This window comes from Ursus arctos, unplaced genomic scaffold, assembly GCF_023065955.2.
Source record: "Ursus arctos isolate Adak ecotype North America unplaced genomic scaffold, UrsArc2.0 scaffold_21, whole genome shotgun sequence".
In the NCBI taxonomy this organism is placed as follows: domain Eukaryota; kingdom Metazoa; phylum Chordata; class Mammalia; order Carnivora; family Ursidae; genus Ursus; species Ursus arctos.
The window spans coordinates 45,085,716-45,101,805 of NW_026622886.1; the positions used below are offsets into that span (position 1 = coordinate 45,085,716).

The window sequence follows — 16,090 nt, forward strand, 5'->3', positions numbered from 1 at the left end:
GTGGGGCTCGATCCCATAACGCTGGGATCACGCCCTGAGCCGAAGGCAGACGCTTAACCGCTGTGCCACCCAGGTGCCCCAAGAATTTATTTTTATCTTGGAATTTTATCAGTTTGACTATTAAGGGTATATATACACATGGTTTTCTTTTCATTTATCTTGCTTGGGGTATGCTTGATTTCTGGATGGGTTTATTTGTTTATTAAATTTTTAAAATCAAACTTGGAAAAACTTCAGCCATTTTCCCTCAATTACATTTTTCTGCTCCATTTTCTCTCACTCCTGTTTGGGTCTGTCTCACAGGTTTTTGAGTCTCTGTTAATTAAGGAAACTCCCCCCCTTTTTTTTAAGATTTTATTTATTTGACAGAGAGCGACCCAGAGAGCACAAGTGGGGGGAATGGCAGAGGGAGGAGAAGCAGACTCCCCACTAAGCAGGAAGCCTGATGTGGGGCTCGATCCCAGGACTCTGGGATCATGACCTGGGCTGAAGGCAGATGCTTAACCAGCTGAGCCACCCAGGTGCCCCCAAAGGTCTTGTTAATAAATTATGTATACAAGTAATTCTGGTTGGGCTATTTTATGTTTACACAAACTACAATTAGTATCATTAAACATTACCCTACTCTCTGCTCTCTTGCTAAAGAAAGCATAGTGTCCTTCAGAATGAATGATAAAGAGAGAACAATCATTCCTAAATGTGGGTACTTTATTAGTAATAATGCTGCTACATTCTTCATTAAGATCAAGATAGTTTAAACTTCACAGTTCTGAAAGGTAGGTAATACAGTGTCAGGAGTGGATGGTGCCGGTGGATGGGGAGCTTGGTTTCCTCACAAATAATTATTAATAGCTCCCCACCACAAGTAAACTGTGCATTCTGAGAAAAATTATGTGCTTGCTAAGCATATATGCAGTTTAACAGTCTCACACTTCCTTCTAATCAGACCCCAAGCCCTCCTAGATGTAAATTCTACAGTTGTTCCTGTTTATAAACTAAGGAAATCAGAGTCAGGGGGTGACATGACTTGCAAGAAAGTGGTAGGCTCAGAGTTCAAGTGGTTTAACTCCCGAGTCTATGCTCCAAACCACTCTTTTCCTATGGAGGGGTTAGAGGAGAACTTTGAGCTGGAGAGAGGAATAGAATCTGATTTTTTTTTTTTTTTAAATGGTGATCACTCTGGCAGAATAGAGAATGAACTGGAGTAAGAGGAGACTGGTGGCCAGGAGACATAATCCTGGTGAGTGGATCTGACTGTAACACATTTATATCTTCCCAAACGGAATGCTACATTTTAGTCTGCCATGACATAAAGAATTATTTAATACTGGTTAAACTCAAAGACTTGTAATTTTTACTAAATATATCCAAACATAATAAAAGCCATAACCTCTGGAGTCTGAACTATTTCTTTGACTCAAATGATTACAGACAATGATTAATGAAATTAGGGGGAAAAAACCAACATAATGAATGTCTGCCTAAGGCAGAGAAAAAGTTCTAAATGTAAAAGCTATATGGGGTGCCTGGGTGGCTCAGCCAATTGTGTCTGACTCTTGATTTCCACTCAGGTCATGATCTCAGGGTTGTGAGATAGAGTCCCGTGTTGGGCTCCACACTGGGCCTGGAGCCTGCTTCAGATTCTCTTTCCCTCTGCCCCTCACCCCTCTAAAGAAATAAAAAGTTAATGTAAAAGCTATAAAGTTATATTCACAAATAGTTTTAAAAAACGTGTTAGTGTGTAACTGGATTCTAGTGTCCATGATGAAATTTTAATTTTCAAGCTTACCATCACACTAATACTTCTGCTCCATTTTTTACAGGAGCTAGAAGAAAGATTTAAAACAAATGAAAAAAAAAACAAAACAACTTTTGTTTTGGCCCATCCTACTGATTATTCTTTGCAAAAATACATACTTCAACAATAATTTCAAAAGCTGAATGTGAGCCCTCTATTTAAGAAATCTTTTATGAGTGATGATACAACATTCTAGTTGTCTACAGTACAAAATACTGTCTTATTTTGCAAAACCGGAAAGTTCATACTTACACGTCCATTACCTCCCTTGCAAGAAACTGGTATTATTTTATGGTTGAGAAAACTGAAAATCAGAAGCTAATGACTTTAGAGCTAGCTGTGGGGAAACATTTCTAGATATAGAATGTTCCTTACCATATCCCACTGTCTCCCAACATATTACCCAAGTATCTGTAACTACTGATGTTTACTGCTTAAATCTGCAGTATTACCTCAACTCATACATAGAATCATGGCTCAAAATTGAATGTAATTCTGAGTTTTTTAAATTGAAGAGTTTATCCTACTAAAGTCACTCAATATTTAAAAGTTGTACAGGAATCCTTTCTCAAATTAAAAAAAAACGTACTATAGTTTTTCTATACTTACAATTTAGTTTTTCATTTTTCACAATTGAGGGCAATTCTAAAATAATTCTTATTTGTTTCAGCACACTGATAATTCACCACTTCATATAATGGAAGATGGTTTTCACTATAAAGAAAATGAAATACTTTCACTTGCTTATAAGGAGAACACAAGGTCAGAAGAAAACAGGCTAGAAGAAACAGTGAAGGCACACATGGAAGGCCAGACATATGTGAGGTACTTCAGTACATGAGTCTAAATTATTTGAATCAGATTATCTAAGAATCAATGAACCTCCAATGTTCCTTTATAAAGTTTAAAAGAAAAGCAAATACTATAATAAAAGTTTTAGTGACAGACTTAAGATGTTACAAAGTTTAAGAATCCTGAAAGATTTTAACTAAGAATTAAAAAACAAAGTGATATTTAAGCTTTTAAACGAGTTTGGGAAATTATAAGAATTTGTCATTTTTGAGAAAAAGGTAAGAATACACATTATGGGAACAGACTGTTGGGATGGTTCCATATTTATTGTTTTACTTTTATGTATGTAGATTTAACTCCAGCTAGCAATGGATTTGAAGGTCACAGCAAATAAAACTATTTTTTGTTTCACCAAACTATATAGAACAAGCTACAAGTTCCTGATATAAGGAAATTTTGAGCAAAATGAGCACCACCATCAACCATGATTTTATACAGAACACAGTTAATTACCAAAACAGTTTAAACATTTAAAATATTTGATTTTCTGCATATTGGAAGATACTGGAAGTATTTATTTTTACAGGATTTCCATTTAAAAGAACAATTACCGAAGAGATAGCTGTATTTTTAGCTGCTTTGTATTATCACACTCAACAGACATTTCTAGGAAAAAAAAAAAGACATCAAAATCTATTTGATTTTCTCCCTGTCCTCTGAGGCTCTAATCTAAAATATTATGTCAACTCTTGATTCTCTTAAATGGTTTATCTACTTTCTAGATTCCCTTAGAGTCTTTTCCTTTCATTACCTGGGCAATTTCCAGGCTCTCAAAAGGCAGAGTTGGAATATAATTAGACTGTGGTATGATGTGGGGTATTTTTCCCAATACATATATTTGCCAAAAATGATTTTTGTACTGCCTGTTTTATGTTACCCATTCAAAAATTCTTTACCCCATCATTACTGTAACAAGTGTTGATCAATGTATGAATTTTACCACGTACATTTTAACTCTCCAATTCTGATAAAAACCTACTTTACATAGCTTATAAAAATTTGAGTATATTTGTTAAATGAAAGTTTTGTTGTCTGAGCTGTTTGGAATTTTTTTTGCCTAATATATAGTAAATATGAATTAAACATATGAAAAACATATATATCTAACTGAAATGTTCCACAATCTAAAATGCTTGTAAGAAAATTACATATATTTCTCATTGCAAAAATCTGATAACAAAACAATATAGTGCACCTCTGTAACTTCATACAAAAGTCAGCAAGGACATCCATATATTCTCCTTTCCCCCCTATCTTTTGGCACTTTTAAGTGCCATTTAAATAAGTATTTGGGAATTATGAATATAATTATATTTTCAAGAAAAGTGATTTCAAATGAAAACAAAAATTTTATTTTATCATACAGTTAAAATATACAAAGATTTCCACTATTCTTCTTTGACTCCAGAAATGAAATTACTTTCTGAGATTTTAGAGGTTTCTGGTTCTTTACCCTAGTAATCAAGAATTTTCTAATTTGTATCTTAAATTAACCTAAAGAGAATGTGCTAATCTATACTGCACAAGCAAAGATCAGAAGCATACCAAGAAGGGAGGGTGGGAAAGAGGAGTAATGAAATGCATTGTCTATAAAGAACATAAACATAGGGGTTCCTAGGTTGCTCAGTCAGTTGAGCAGCTGACTCTTGATTTTGGCTCAGGTCATGATCTCACGGTCGTGAGACGGGGCCCCTGTTGGGCTCCGCACTCAGCAGGGAGTCTGCTTTGGGATTCTCTCTCCCTCTGCCCTTCCCCTTATTTTTTCTGGGAAAAAAAAAAAAAAAAAAAAAAAGAACATAAACATAAAAAACCGACTAAAAGTTGACCTGCTTTTTATTTTTACCATGTACCAGTGATAGTGTCAATTCCTCTCTGGGGTAGAAGGTTCTAACCTGCATACATCCACTCCCTGCCCCTTTGGTAAGCCAATGAAAGAGGCTCACCTCATCTTTTCTTATAGTCTCCTGGCTTATTTCTTTTAAAATGTCCTTACCTCAATGAGATTAATTGATGAGAAAGTGCTGTCCTTACACATCAATCAATAGTTACTGATCTTCTTCATGCCCGTATCAATGATTTGTGTGGTTTTATAGTGAGTTGCCAGGAAAGCAAGGATAAATATAGGGCTGCTAAAAAGAATGGACTATAAGAGAAAGCAAGATCTTTAAACAAAGTATTAAGCTGTAGCTTTTGTACAGAGATTAATTAAACTAAATTATAGGTGAAGAAAAAAGTCCTGAAAATTAGGGTTGCATTTGGGGAAGTGTAAAGAAGGGCATACTTGAGTTAGATAAACAAGGAAAAAAAATGTTGTATTAAATTTAAAATCAGTAATGAGTATACCACATAGTTTACAAAGCACCTTTCCATAACATACGTTATCTCATTGGAGATCTCAACAATCCTGTGAGGCAGACACTATAACAAAGTGGGAGGTAGTATACAGAACTGAGGATAGAATATTGGCTCCACCACAGAGTAATTATATGAACTTGGGAATAGTAACTGCTTTGTACCTTGGTTTCTCCAAATGAAAAACAGTGATGATGAATGTCTCTCTACCTCATAGCTACTATGGGATTAAATGAGATACTACATACAGCACTTTAATACACGACTTGGTCCATTTTAAGTGCTCAGTAATGCTATTATTGTTGTAATTTTACAGGTGAAGAAACATACTGGGGGAGATTAAATTCAAAGTCATATGACTACTAAGTAGGAAAACTAACAGTAGAATTCTAGACTGGCTACATTCCTACACCCTTATTACCTATGAATATCTACTTTTAAGTAGAGCATGGATTAGCCTTTTGCACTATTATTAGGTGTTTCTTTGCAGCTGACAATGTCATTTGAGTTTGACAAATTCAATGGCATTATTAAGACCATTTTCTACTTTAAAACACTTCTTTAAATGGGAATAAAAGTTAATCGCAGGCATTAAAAAGAAATGGGTAGTACAATCTAGAGCTGGAAAAAATTAATTTTGGTTTTTCTTTAAACCTCCGAAAAATGGAAAGTTTCTTAGTTGGTAGACAACAAAAAGACTGCAAGCTCTGTGAGTGGAGAGATGCTTGTTTACGGCTCTATCTTAAGACTATAGAACAGTGATTAGTAGGTGCACAAATATAATGAATATTTAAGTTAAAAAATCAACTTTGAAACAAATCCTTAAGAGGATTTGCTTTACTTTGACATGCTTTCCTTTTTATCTTCAATTACACAATAACTAAAAAGTCTATCACATAGTCACCTGCCCATAAAATAGGGGGTTTTTATCAAAAGATTCAGAGTAAGAAATAAAAGACTAAATAAGGCCTTAAATAGCTTTATTGAAATCTGTATAAATAAACATGCACATTTCAAATGTAAACTCAAGTGAACTCAAGTGCAGACAAAATTTTAACCTCTGTCATGCGGGAGGTTAGTTTACATTAAAAAAAAAAAGAAGAAAAGAAAGAAAAAAGAAAAGAAAAGAAAAGAAAAAAAAAAAAAAAAACCAAAGCAGCTTTTAAAATACCAGGATGAAAAACCAGCTTTAATATCAAGGTATAAAGCAAAGCCATGATCAACATACCTCATTTATCCTGGTCAAATGCATTTTTTTTCTTTTTACTTTTAAATGCTAACATAAATAAATAATTTACCAAAATGTGCACTCACAGAGTGAACTTTTATTTACAATACACAATTTATATCTATTGTATTTGATTAGTTCAAGTGAAGAACATTATACTTTTTGCTTTAATAACAGTGGGACACAAAGCAATTTCTCAGGTAGTCGATATGTGAAATGTGCCCCAGCATTTAGATTTTCTATTAAAGGCAGTATTGTATGCCAATCGACAATACATTCTTTCAACTAGATTAAAGGGAAAAAGCAGCAAATGAAAAATGTTTCAAATGTTCACATATATTTTTGGCATCCTGGATCCTTGAATGTTGTGAACTAAAATCAAATTCAAGGTTTGTATGCTTTATATACTATACAGGTTCTGACTCTAGAACATGCAAATGCCAATTTTCTTATAACAAGTTACCTTCTGAGAAAAGCTGTAAGGCTATGGTGAATTCCATCAGGAACACACAAAGAAAGTTAACAGACCTACCTTTAAAGCCAATTGTCCATTAATGATTTAAAGGCCAGTATACGAAAAAAATTTCTCATCTAAGCTTGATGTAATTATTACTATGGATGCAGAATACTTTAAGTCTGTCCTTATAATACAATAATTGGAAGAGCTATCAGTTGCCAAATTACCAAAAAATGGGGTAGAGAAAAACAGCAAAAATTTTAATTTTTGACTAACACCAGATTAAAGATATGCATTTTAAAGCAAGTCAAAAAATCTTTTAATATCTAAGGAATAGATCCCAATAGCAGTAAAAAATACTTACATTTAACTGAAAATTGATTTTAGATGGAGTGTGAAATCTAGAACCTGTTTCCACAGCAGCAGTAAGATGAATATAACATTCTGGATTTTAATGATACTAAAAAAGAAAATAACTTTTCCAAGATTGTTTCTTATATCATGATTTGGTTTTTTAATAGGCCCATGTTAATTACCAGGGATAGATTTGAAAATTTGGTTTTCTAAGAATATTACTGCAGTATTTATGCCGCGTTGATACTGCAGCTAAATATCATAGTAATATATGTGGCAGCCTAATGCACATGAACTAGATTATCCAAAAACTAAGTTCAGCCAGTTTTCTTGCAGTATTAGTAGAGCAAAATAAATGACCAACATCCACAAATTTAACATTTGTCATCAATTAACTCACATCCAAAAAATTAAAGAAAACATAATTCATCAAAACAGCAGCAAACTTAAAAGGGATTTATTTGTGATTTCCTATATATATTTAGCTTGTAATTACAAGACTGTAAATGTATTAAGAGACAATTTCTGTTAAAGTTTTCATTGTGTTTCACTTCAAGTACTGCACAAGTTAAAATCTGATAAAGGATTTACATTCGGTTATCTGAAACTCCCCATCTCAGACTTTTGTTTAATGTGGTGGGTAACTTGATCATTTCAATAGACACCACCAGCAGGAAAGTCTCTCTTTTATGGCTTCTAGGACTTTCATTAGTTAGTGTGCATACAGTTTTCGTTTTCTATATCATTGTCATTATCATTGCTATCGTCATCACTTTCTAACGGGATGCCTGTGGCAGCTGAAGCACCTTTAGTTTCTCGGTCAAGAGGAAAAAAGCCAGTTCCACTGAAAGTGTCTTGTCTCTGGTAGAAGAGTACATATGCCGCTTTGGACTGTTGAAACAAACAAAGCATGTTAATATGGTCATGATTCTCAAAGATCTCATTAAGTATACTATGAATTTTTCAGCTGGTAACCGAATTTGGTGACAGGGCATAGATCAAATAGAAAAACCACACATGGTCAAATGGAAGTTACTGAAATTGGTTTAAATATAAGATGACTTCTATATATAATAAAGGAAGAATAGTCACTAGAATTAACATTTTTACTCTCTATTACATTGGTTGAACAGATAAGTAAATTTAACTATATCACAGATTAACCTAGTTACTCTAACATGAAACAATTCTATGCCTCTTCCCTTCCATCTCTAAGGAAAAGGTAAGCTTCTTTCTAATACTAATCGCTTCACTTTAAGTTTGCTTTAGAGTCCAGCTTTTCCTACTGTCTTAAGGATATTGCTCCATTCATCATCACCGTGTTAATCTTTAGTAAGTTCTTACCTAGTGGACTACTTGGCATAATAAATACTCGTCTTTCCCATCCTAAATCCCTACCACCTTCCTCCAGCTGCCAGGATGGCAGACAGAGTCATGGAATGTTCATTTTTCACAATTCAGTATGATCTGTTGCCCCAATCATTCTAATGAAATGCCCTTCACTAGGGGCAATAACCTGCTATAGACAAATTAAATGGGTGCTTTTTAAAGTTCTTTTAGTCAATCTCTCTGTAGCATTTAATGCTTTACTACTCCTCTTTCCCGAATCAAATAATTTTTGGCTTTTGTGACACTCCTTTTCCTTAGATCTTCTTCTTCTTCTTTTTAAAAATTTATTTGACAGAGAGAGACAGACAGCGAGAGGGAACACAAGCAGGGGGAGTGGGAGAGGAAGAAGCAGGCTCCTAGCAGAGGAGCCTGATGTGGGGCTTGATCCCAGAACGCTGGGATCACGCCCTGAGCCGAAGGCAGACGCTTAACGACTGCGCCACCCAGGCGCCCCTTTCCTTAGATCTTCTATCTCCATAGTTGCTTCTGACTTTTTTGTGGGCTCATTAAGTCCTAACCTTAAAAAAAAAATCATGTTCGGTCCTCTGCCCACCACTCTTTCTCAATCTGTATCTTCTCACTAGGTCATTCATTAAAACCTATGGCTTCAACTGCTACCAAAGATTAATGATGCAAATTTAAAATTTAAGCTAGTTCTCACTCCTGGATTCTAGTGCTGTTAGTCCCACAACCTAGTGGAAATTTCCCCAGAGCTATCATACAGGTAGCTCAAATTTCAACAGCGAATTTTCTTCCTATATTTCCTATTGTGGTAAATGCTGAAGTTAAGTCATCCTCAACTTCTCCCTCTTTGCATTTCTATGTCTTTATTTATATCCAATCTTGATCAAATTCTATTAATTCTATCCAGGAACTACCTTATAAATCCATTTCCCCCTTGTCTATACATTACTACCACAACTTTAAATTTAGAAGCTTGTATGGCAAAAATGACATGACAGCTTTCTTTTTGCTGGAGGCTGTAATGGTCTTTCTGCTTCTTTTCTCAGTGCCTTCCAAATTTAATAATGTTCTATTGCTTAATAATCACCCATGCTTCTCACAGTCTTTAAGAAAAGCTCTAAACCGTGTAAAATATCATCTTTTTTGATGATTGCCAACTTTAGCTTTAGCCTGATTTCTGCCCCATACTCTTAACAAGTATGTCCTTTCAGTAATACTAAATTATTTGCTGTTTTCCTAAATACCATGTTCTGTCATGCCTCCTTGCTTTTGTAGCTACTGTTTTCTCTGCTTAGAACACCTTTACTTCTTTTGTTTAATTTACTTCCATTTGCAAAGTTGAAGACTCAGGTCAAACACTGCTTTCTCATGCAAACTTCCATACACTGGTCCTATCTTCTTAAACCCTAAATCAGTGGAGAGATGGCTGTCCTGTTTCCATGTAGTCAAGATGTTTAATAGTACTTATGATACAGCTGTTAATTTACTTCCTGTCATCTCTGGACTTTAAGCCTCTTGAAGTTAGAGATAGCTGTCTTTTAATCTTGTTTAGAATTGAGTCCTATATAAAGAAGTTACTCAAATAATTGTTACTAAATCAAGTTATCATCACTTTAGGCAATTTCAGGATGTTTTGGTTGGGAGATTTAGACAGAAGAACACAACTGAAAAAAAAAGTGATGTCTGAGACTTGAAATCAGAAGTCTAAATATAAACTGGAAATGTAATTAACTTAGGCATATACATATTTAAAAAATAATGGCATTCAAGTCTCTTTGTTTTGTGTTATAGCTATAGGGAGATAAGCAACAGTACATAATACATATACACATGTAGATAAGTATATAAAATATCTGTAGAGAAACAACTCAAAATTATTTCATATCTGTTCACCCAATGATGGGTTAAAACTATGCCAATAATTGGGCTCAGAAGTTTATTAATTTATTAAACTGAACAATAGAAGTTGAAGACTTTTAAGGCATTACAAACTAAAGAAAAAGCTAGTTTCTGTCCTCAAAGAATATGAAATTTAAATGGGAAATACGAGCTCCATGCTCACAGCAGCAAATACTACACTTTTCACTATTTGTACTATTGTGATTAAGCAGTCAAATTTTAGAAAGGCAAACTTTAATAGTAAAATAAACCCTTATTATTAAGCCAAGTCTTAGCTTTCTTCTTAGAATAAACCTGTCATCCCCTCACCAATCAATATTTGATAATAAAAATATGCTCTGCTGGGAAGCAAAACAAATACCAATATTTTGGCTGATAAACTGATGCAAATATGAATAGATGTTACTTCCTCATTTTTCTACTATTCAGAAAATATCAGAGTAACAGATCCTCAAGGTTAACTTTTTAAAAAAAATCCTGTAATTTGCTTCATCTAATCACGTAATTTTGAGTCTAAATGTTTAAGTGTTACAAAGGATAAGACTTTACTTTAAAAATCATAGGTATGGCAAGGAAGGCCCTTAAAGAATTTTTTTTTTTTCTATTTTAGTACTCTAATTTTAAGTAGTCAGTGTCCCAAAATGTCTGAACCTATTTTCCAAAGGAAAATTTAATTATTTTCATTAGAAAATGCCATTTTTCATGTTGAAAACTATCAGAAAAATTTTCATGATGCAATTTATGCTTTTGTTAGTGGGCAAATTTGGAGACAAATTTCCACTTAGAGGACACAACTTTACATTTCTTTAAATCAGAGAAAGTCTCTCTTAACTATTAGAAACTGCTAAAATATAGACTGCAGTGTTCCATGGGAGCTTTTAAAAAAGTGGATTCTGTGATTTTCAGGAAATAAAGACACACTTACCACAATCTGGTCTTCAGACGCAGTTGAGACACTACTGTCATCAAAGTAGTACCATTTTCCATCATCTTTATTTTTTGCGAAAGCAGTATCTAATGAAAAAATATAATCACTTCTGTGACTGAAATGATCTATGGTTTCCTGGGGGGAACTCGCAAAACTTTACAATCATCTATATAAGGAATACATATTAAAATTACATGACAATCATCTACACAAAGCCTATCTATTACACATGCAACTGATTCCTACAGTCTAAATGCCTAAGATATTTTTCAAATACGTTGAAATCTGTGACTTTTTCATCCCAAGGACAAACAGAATAGATTTATTATTTTTCAGTTCACAGAATAATACTAATGACAACAAATGGGAATTAACACTTATGAAATGCTTACTGTGGACCAGGTATAGTGTTATGTACTTCACATATATTAATTATCTCATACAAAAGGTATTATTATTCCTCTAACTTTAGAAATGGGGAAAGTGAGGCATCAAGAGAAGTTTAATATGTAACAGTAAAGCTGTTAAGTGGCTGAGTTAGCACTTAAACCCAGGTCTGTCTCTGACTCCAGAGTTTGACATTTTAATCATAATTTAAATTTTGTATGACAAATATTTTTTCAGTAATACTATCCCATTAATTTGTAGTAGTTTTTACACCAAAATCTTTTTCAGTCTTTAACAAAAGCACTGAGCAAGAGAAAAAAAAATTCATTTATCTGTACAATTTTTAAAGATTTGCTTTATCTTTAAAAGTTAAAAATGTCCCCTTTATACATCCCATGCTTTGTCTGAACTATCCAATAACTGAGGAAACAAAGTCACAAACGTCTGCAAAATAATTATTTGCTGTCATAACTTCTAAAAAGTGACACCTTATAGGTTACATCTTCTAAATTGTTCTACCCCTCACAAAACAAAATTATTGCTCTTCTGGGTGTAGCCTATTGTGGGTTTTAAGTTTGTCAGTTGAACTGAAGATGACTGTACCCACAATTAAAACAAACATTAAATAAAAGGACAAGATCTAGCAATAAAATGGTTTATAAGAGACAAATCCAACAAAAAGGCGCCCAGAGTTTGCAAACCAAGTGATACCAAAAGAAAAAATATGTCAAAGACTGGTAAAAGGAACAACAGAGAAAGAAGAGCTACCACTTTAAACATGAATGAAACTAATAATGCAAAACAACTAATAAAATTGTTAGTAGAAATAGATAAATCAACATTTTAATAAGAATTCTGACAAATTCTCAGAAATATAACAAAATATAAAATATAACTAGAGATAGCAAATATATGAATATAAGTGATAGGCTTCAAATATAAGAGAAATATAGAATACTACGTCTGGATGGGGAATATATGTTTTTCAAGCACACAAACATTTTACAAACAGACCATGTATTAAGGTACATGGACACTTTAATAAACTAAGGATTAATACAATATAGGCAGTATTTCCATTATGTAATAAAATTAAAATTAAGACAAAAGGAGAGCTTTAAAAAAACCCATACGTTTGGAAAAGCATATGATTAAGTGCCCTGGACTAATTAGAAAATCATAAAGGAAATTAAAAATACATACAGAATTTAAAGTAGATGAAACGACTACATTTCAAAGTTTATGGAATAGAGATAAAGCAGTAGTTAGAGGGAAATTTATAGCTTTAATTATAGCCTTAAAGAGAGGAGAAAAAATGTAAAGCAAAAGCTAATAAAGCATTCAAATCAAAAGTTAAAAATAGAGCAACAGAGCAAACACAAAGTAACAAAAAGAAAAACACAACAAAGGGAAGAGAAGAAATCAATGAGAGAGAATACATATGTAATAATAAAAAGAAAAATTTAATAAAGTGGAAAGCTAATTCTTTGAACAGATTAGTAAGATAGACCTCTGGGAAAATGGACTAAAAAGAAAATAGAAGAACAAAAAAGGGACAAAGGCATAGCATAACGGTATTATATGTAACTATTCTCAAACTAGAAAACTTCTAGAAAAATAGAAAATGCCATAAAGCGTACATCTTGGGAAAAAGAAAACTGAATAGATTTCAGTAAGCATGACATAAATAGAAAAATTTATGGGTGTGAAGCCCAGATAATTTTACAGGTGAATTCTACTAGACTTTCATGAATAATTAATTCCTATACTACACTACCTGCTTTAGGATACAGAAAAAGACTAAAATATCTCAGCCTCTTTATTATTAGAGTAGACTGTAATCTTGACTCCAAAGAAAGAGCAATATAAAAAATCAGAAGACCATTTCATTTATGAATGAAATTTTAACACTAACAAAAATTAGTTAACCAAATTCAACTGGGAATTAAAAAAGAATTTTTTTTTAAATATACAACATTTATATATTAAAAAAAAAACTTAAAAAGGTAAGGAGGGTTTATCCCAGGAATGCAGATAGTTCAACAGAAAAATCTATCAACTGGAGAGTGTGGACTGGTATAACTGTCCTGGAGAGCCATCTGGCAGTACGTGAATATTCTATAACCCAGCAATCTTACTTCTGGGTATGTTGCGCAAAGAAATTCTCACATGGGGGACTATAAACAATGATGTTTATCAGTCTTGTGGTGGTAGAAAGTTAAAGGCATTTGGATGACCACCATGAAGTGAGCAGAAAAATAAAATATGGTAGATGTAAGTCCTGAGTGGTTAGAAGCAATGAACTAAATGGACACAAAGTAACATGGATAAGTCTTACGAGTTATGAGAAAAATATAAGATCTATAACACAGTATACCAATTATATAAAAATTAATAATGATGCATGATTTGTAACAACACATACACCAAGCACTTTAGGAAGGGAAAGGGGAAGGAGAATGGAAAAGGACAGGAGTCCTGAGAAGAGATGTCCCACGCATTAAACTGAGAAGTATGATTAACTCAATTCTCTACTCCTGATGTTAAAAAAAAAACTGTCAAAAGCTAATTCATTCATTAATCAACATTTATTGACAATTACTATATGTAAAACACATTTTACATTTTCCCTTTTTCTTTTTTAGTAGGCTCCACACCCAATGTAGGGCTCAAATCACAACCCCAAGATCAAGAGTCACATGCTACCGACCAAGCCAGCCAGCCAGCCAGCCAGGCAACCCTACATTTTCCCTTTAAGTAATAAATATCTTAAGGAAAAAGTCTGCAGTCAGCAAACATCATGATTTTAGCAAAATGGTAGTAAACTCACTTACAGTGTCCTCCTCCCATCCCTCCATAGTGGTTGGAAACAGCAATCAAATTATAGCGACAAGGACCTGCATTTGGATTAATTAGGAATTCCGACATATCCAGGTCACTGTTTATTAACAAAGAGATAGAGTTAGTTTTGTTTTCCCTAAATGTCATGAATTCTATTATCTTCTGTCAATGTTACTTGACTCTCATTTATATAAAAAATATCTCTCTCACTAAAGAAATCACTAAGAGTCAAAAAACTAAAACATATCATATATATGTATACACACACACACACACACACACCTGAGTCTGAATATTTTGGCAAGATTTTTCTTAGGGGTTGGAAATTTTAAAACTGTCTACTGACTGCTGTTTATTCAGATTAATGTTTTTATGCTAATACATTTAACTCTCCATATATAGTAAAAGAGTCATCACCATTTGCCATTGGGACCCTTTTAATTTTTCATATTTTTGAAGTCGTTTTTAGTAATTAAGTATTTAAGAACAAATAAACCATAGTGAAAAATAACTTTCACAGAAAAATTATAATAATATAGATATATCTAAACCCCAATATTTGGTCTACATTTTCCTGGTTCTGACAATCTATATACCCCAAGTGGGCAACATTCTTCGAAATGCAACTGTTTGTAAACTGTCATGCATGAAACTGGAACATGACCATTTTATAGCTTATCATTATTCGTTTTTTTTGGACTTGCATCATTAAAAAGCAATAATGATTCTAAATTTCAAAGATACCTCTCATAGATTCCAGCTTATCATTACTTTTGGTTCTTTTGTACTTAAAACTGTCAAAATGCTATTTTCCTTTTTTCTCTTTAATGTTATATTCTTGAGAAAACTGATGGCTCATAATTTTGTTAAGGAGAAAATTACCATTTTTTTCTGGTAAAAAACTGCAAAATGTTTTTAATTTTAACTTTATAAACAACAATCAGAAATAAGCAATCCAAAGAATGTTTTCAATATTACATCCATTTCCTTCTAATCACACACACCTGCCTAAGGCAGTTGTCTAGTTATTAACTGTATCAAACACCTGGTGCACAAATATGAAATATAAAAGAATACTATCAATGTTCTTTTAGCAAAATGGGAGAGTGCCAAGTTATTGTGTGATGCAAAATATTGTGTGATGAAGTCCTTCCTGGACCATGTGAACGAGAAATATACAATTTCATTTTTGTCTTATGAATTCTCAATTAAATTTAGTGAAAGCTTAAAAAAAAAAAGGACTATAAAGATGCTGTCTCCAGACTTTTTACAAAAATGATGTAATACTCTAAACAATGCAATAAACTGAAGTATGACACAACAGGGATGACTGATTACTGTGTCATCCTTTTCAGCAATTACATTATTCTCTTTCATATTACTTCAGTTTTTTAAAAAGCATACTTAGGAATAACTGATGATTAATGATGAAATAATTCCTAGGAAAAATAAAATCACTCTGATTCCATAGAATATCTTAGATTTATAAACAGTGCCAATGGACCCATATAATAATGTAATACAGAATTACTTTTATTCTGTTGTTTAAAAAGATATATTTTCTCTTTGCTCTCTGAAAAATATCTAAAAAGGAATAAAAATTCTTACTGATTCTTACAAATTTTTAGAACTACTCACAAA

At 33.0% G+C, this 16,090-nt stretch overlaps 1 protein-coding gene across 5 annotated transcripts in view; it reads right to left on the reverse strand.

Annotated features, from left to right (window-relative positions):
* Nucleotides 1-5,965: 5,965 nt before the first annotated feature.
* The window catches only part of USP15 (ubiquitin specific peptidase 15), a 114,832-nt gene continuing 104,707 nt past the window's right edge, over nucleotides 5,966-16,090 (reverse strand). For all 5 annotated transcript variants that reach the window (XM_026500125.4, XM_026500126.4, XM_044384651.3 and 2 more), the window contains 3 exons: nucleotides 14,443-14,546; nucleotides 11,219-11,307; nucleotides 5,966-7,932 (listed from right to left, as the gene is read on the reverse strand). In XM_026500125.4, coding sequence (XP_026355910.1) covers nucleotides 7,750-7,932; nucleotides 11,219-11,307; nucleotides 14,443-14,546 — 376 coding nt within the window. In that variant the 3' untranslated portion in view covers nucleotides 5,966-7,749. The remainder of the gene's footprint in view (nucleotides 7,933-11,218; nucleotides 11,308-14,442; nucleotides 14,547-16,090) is intronic.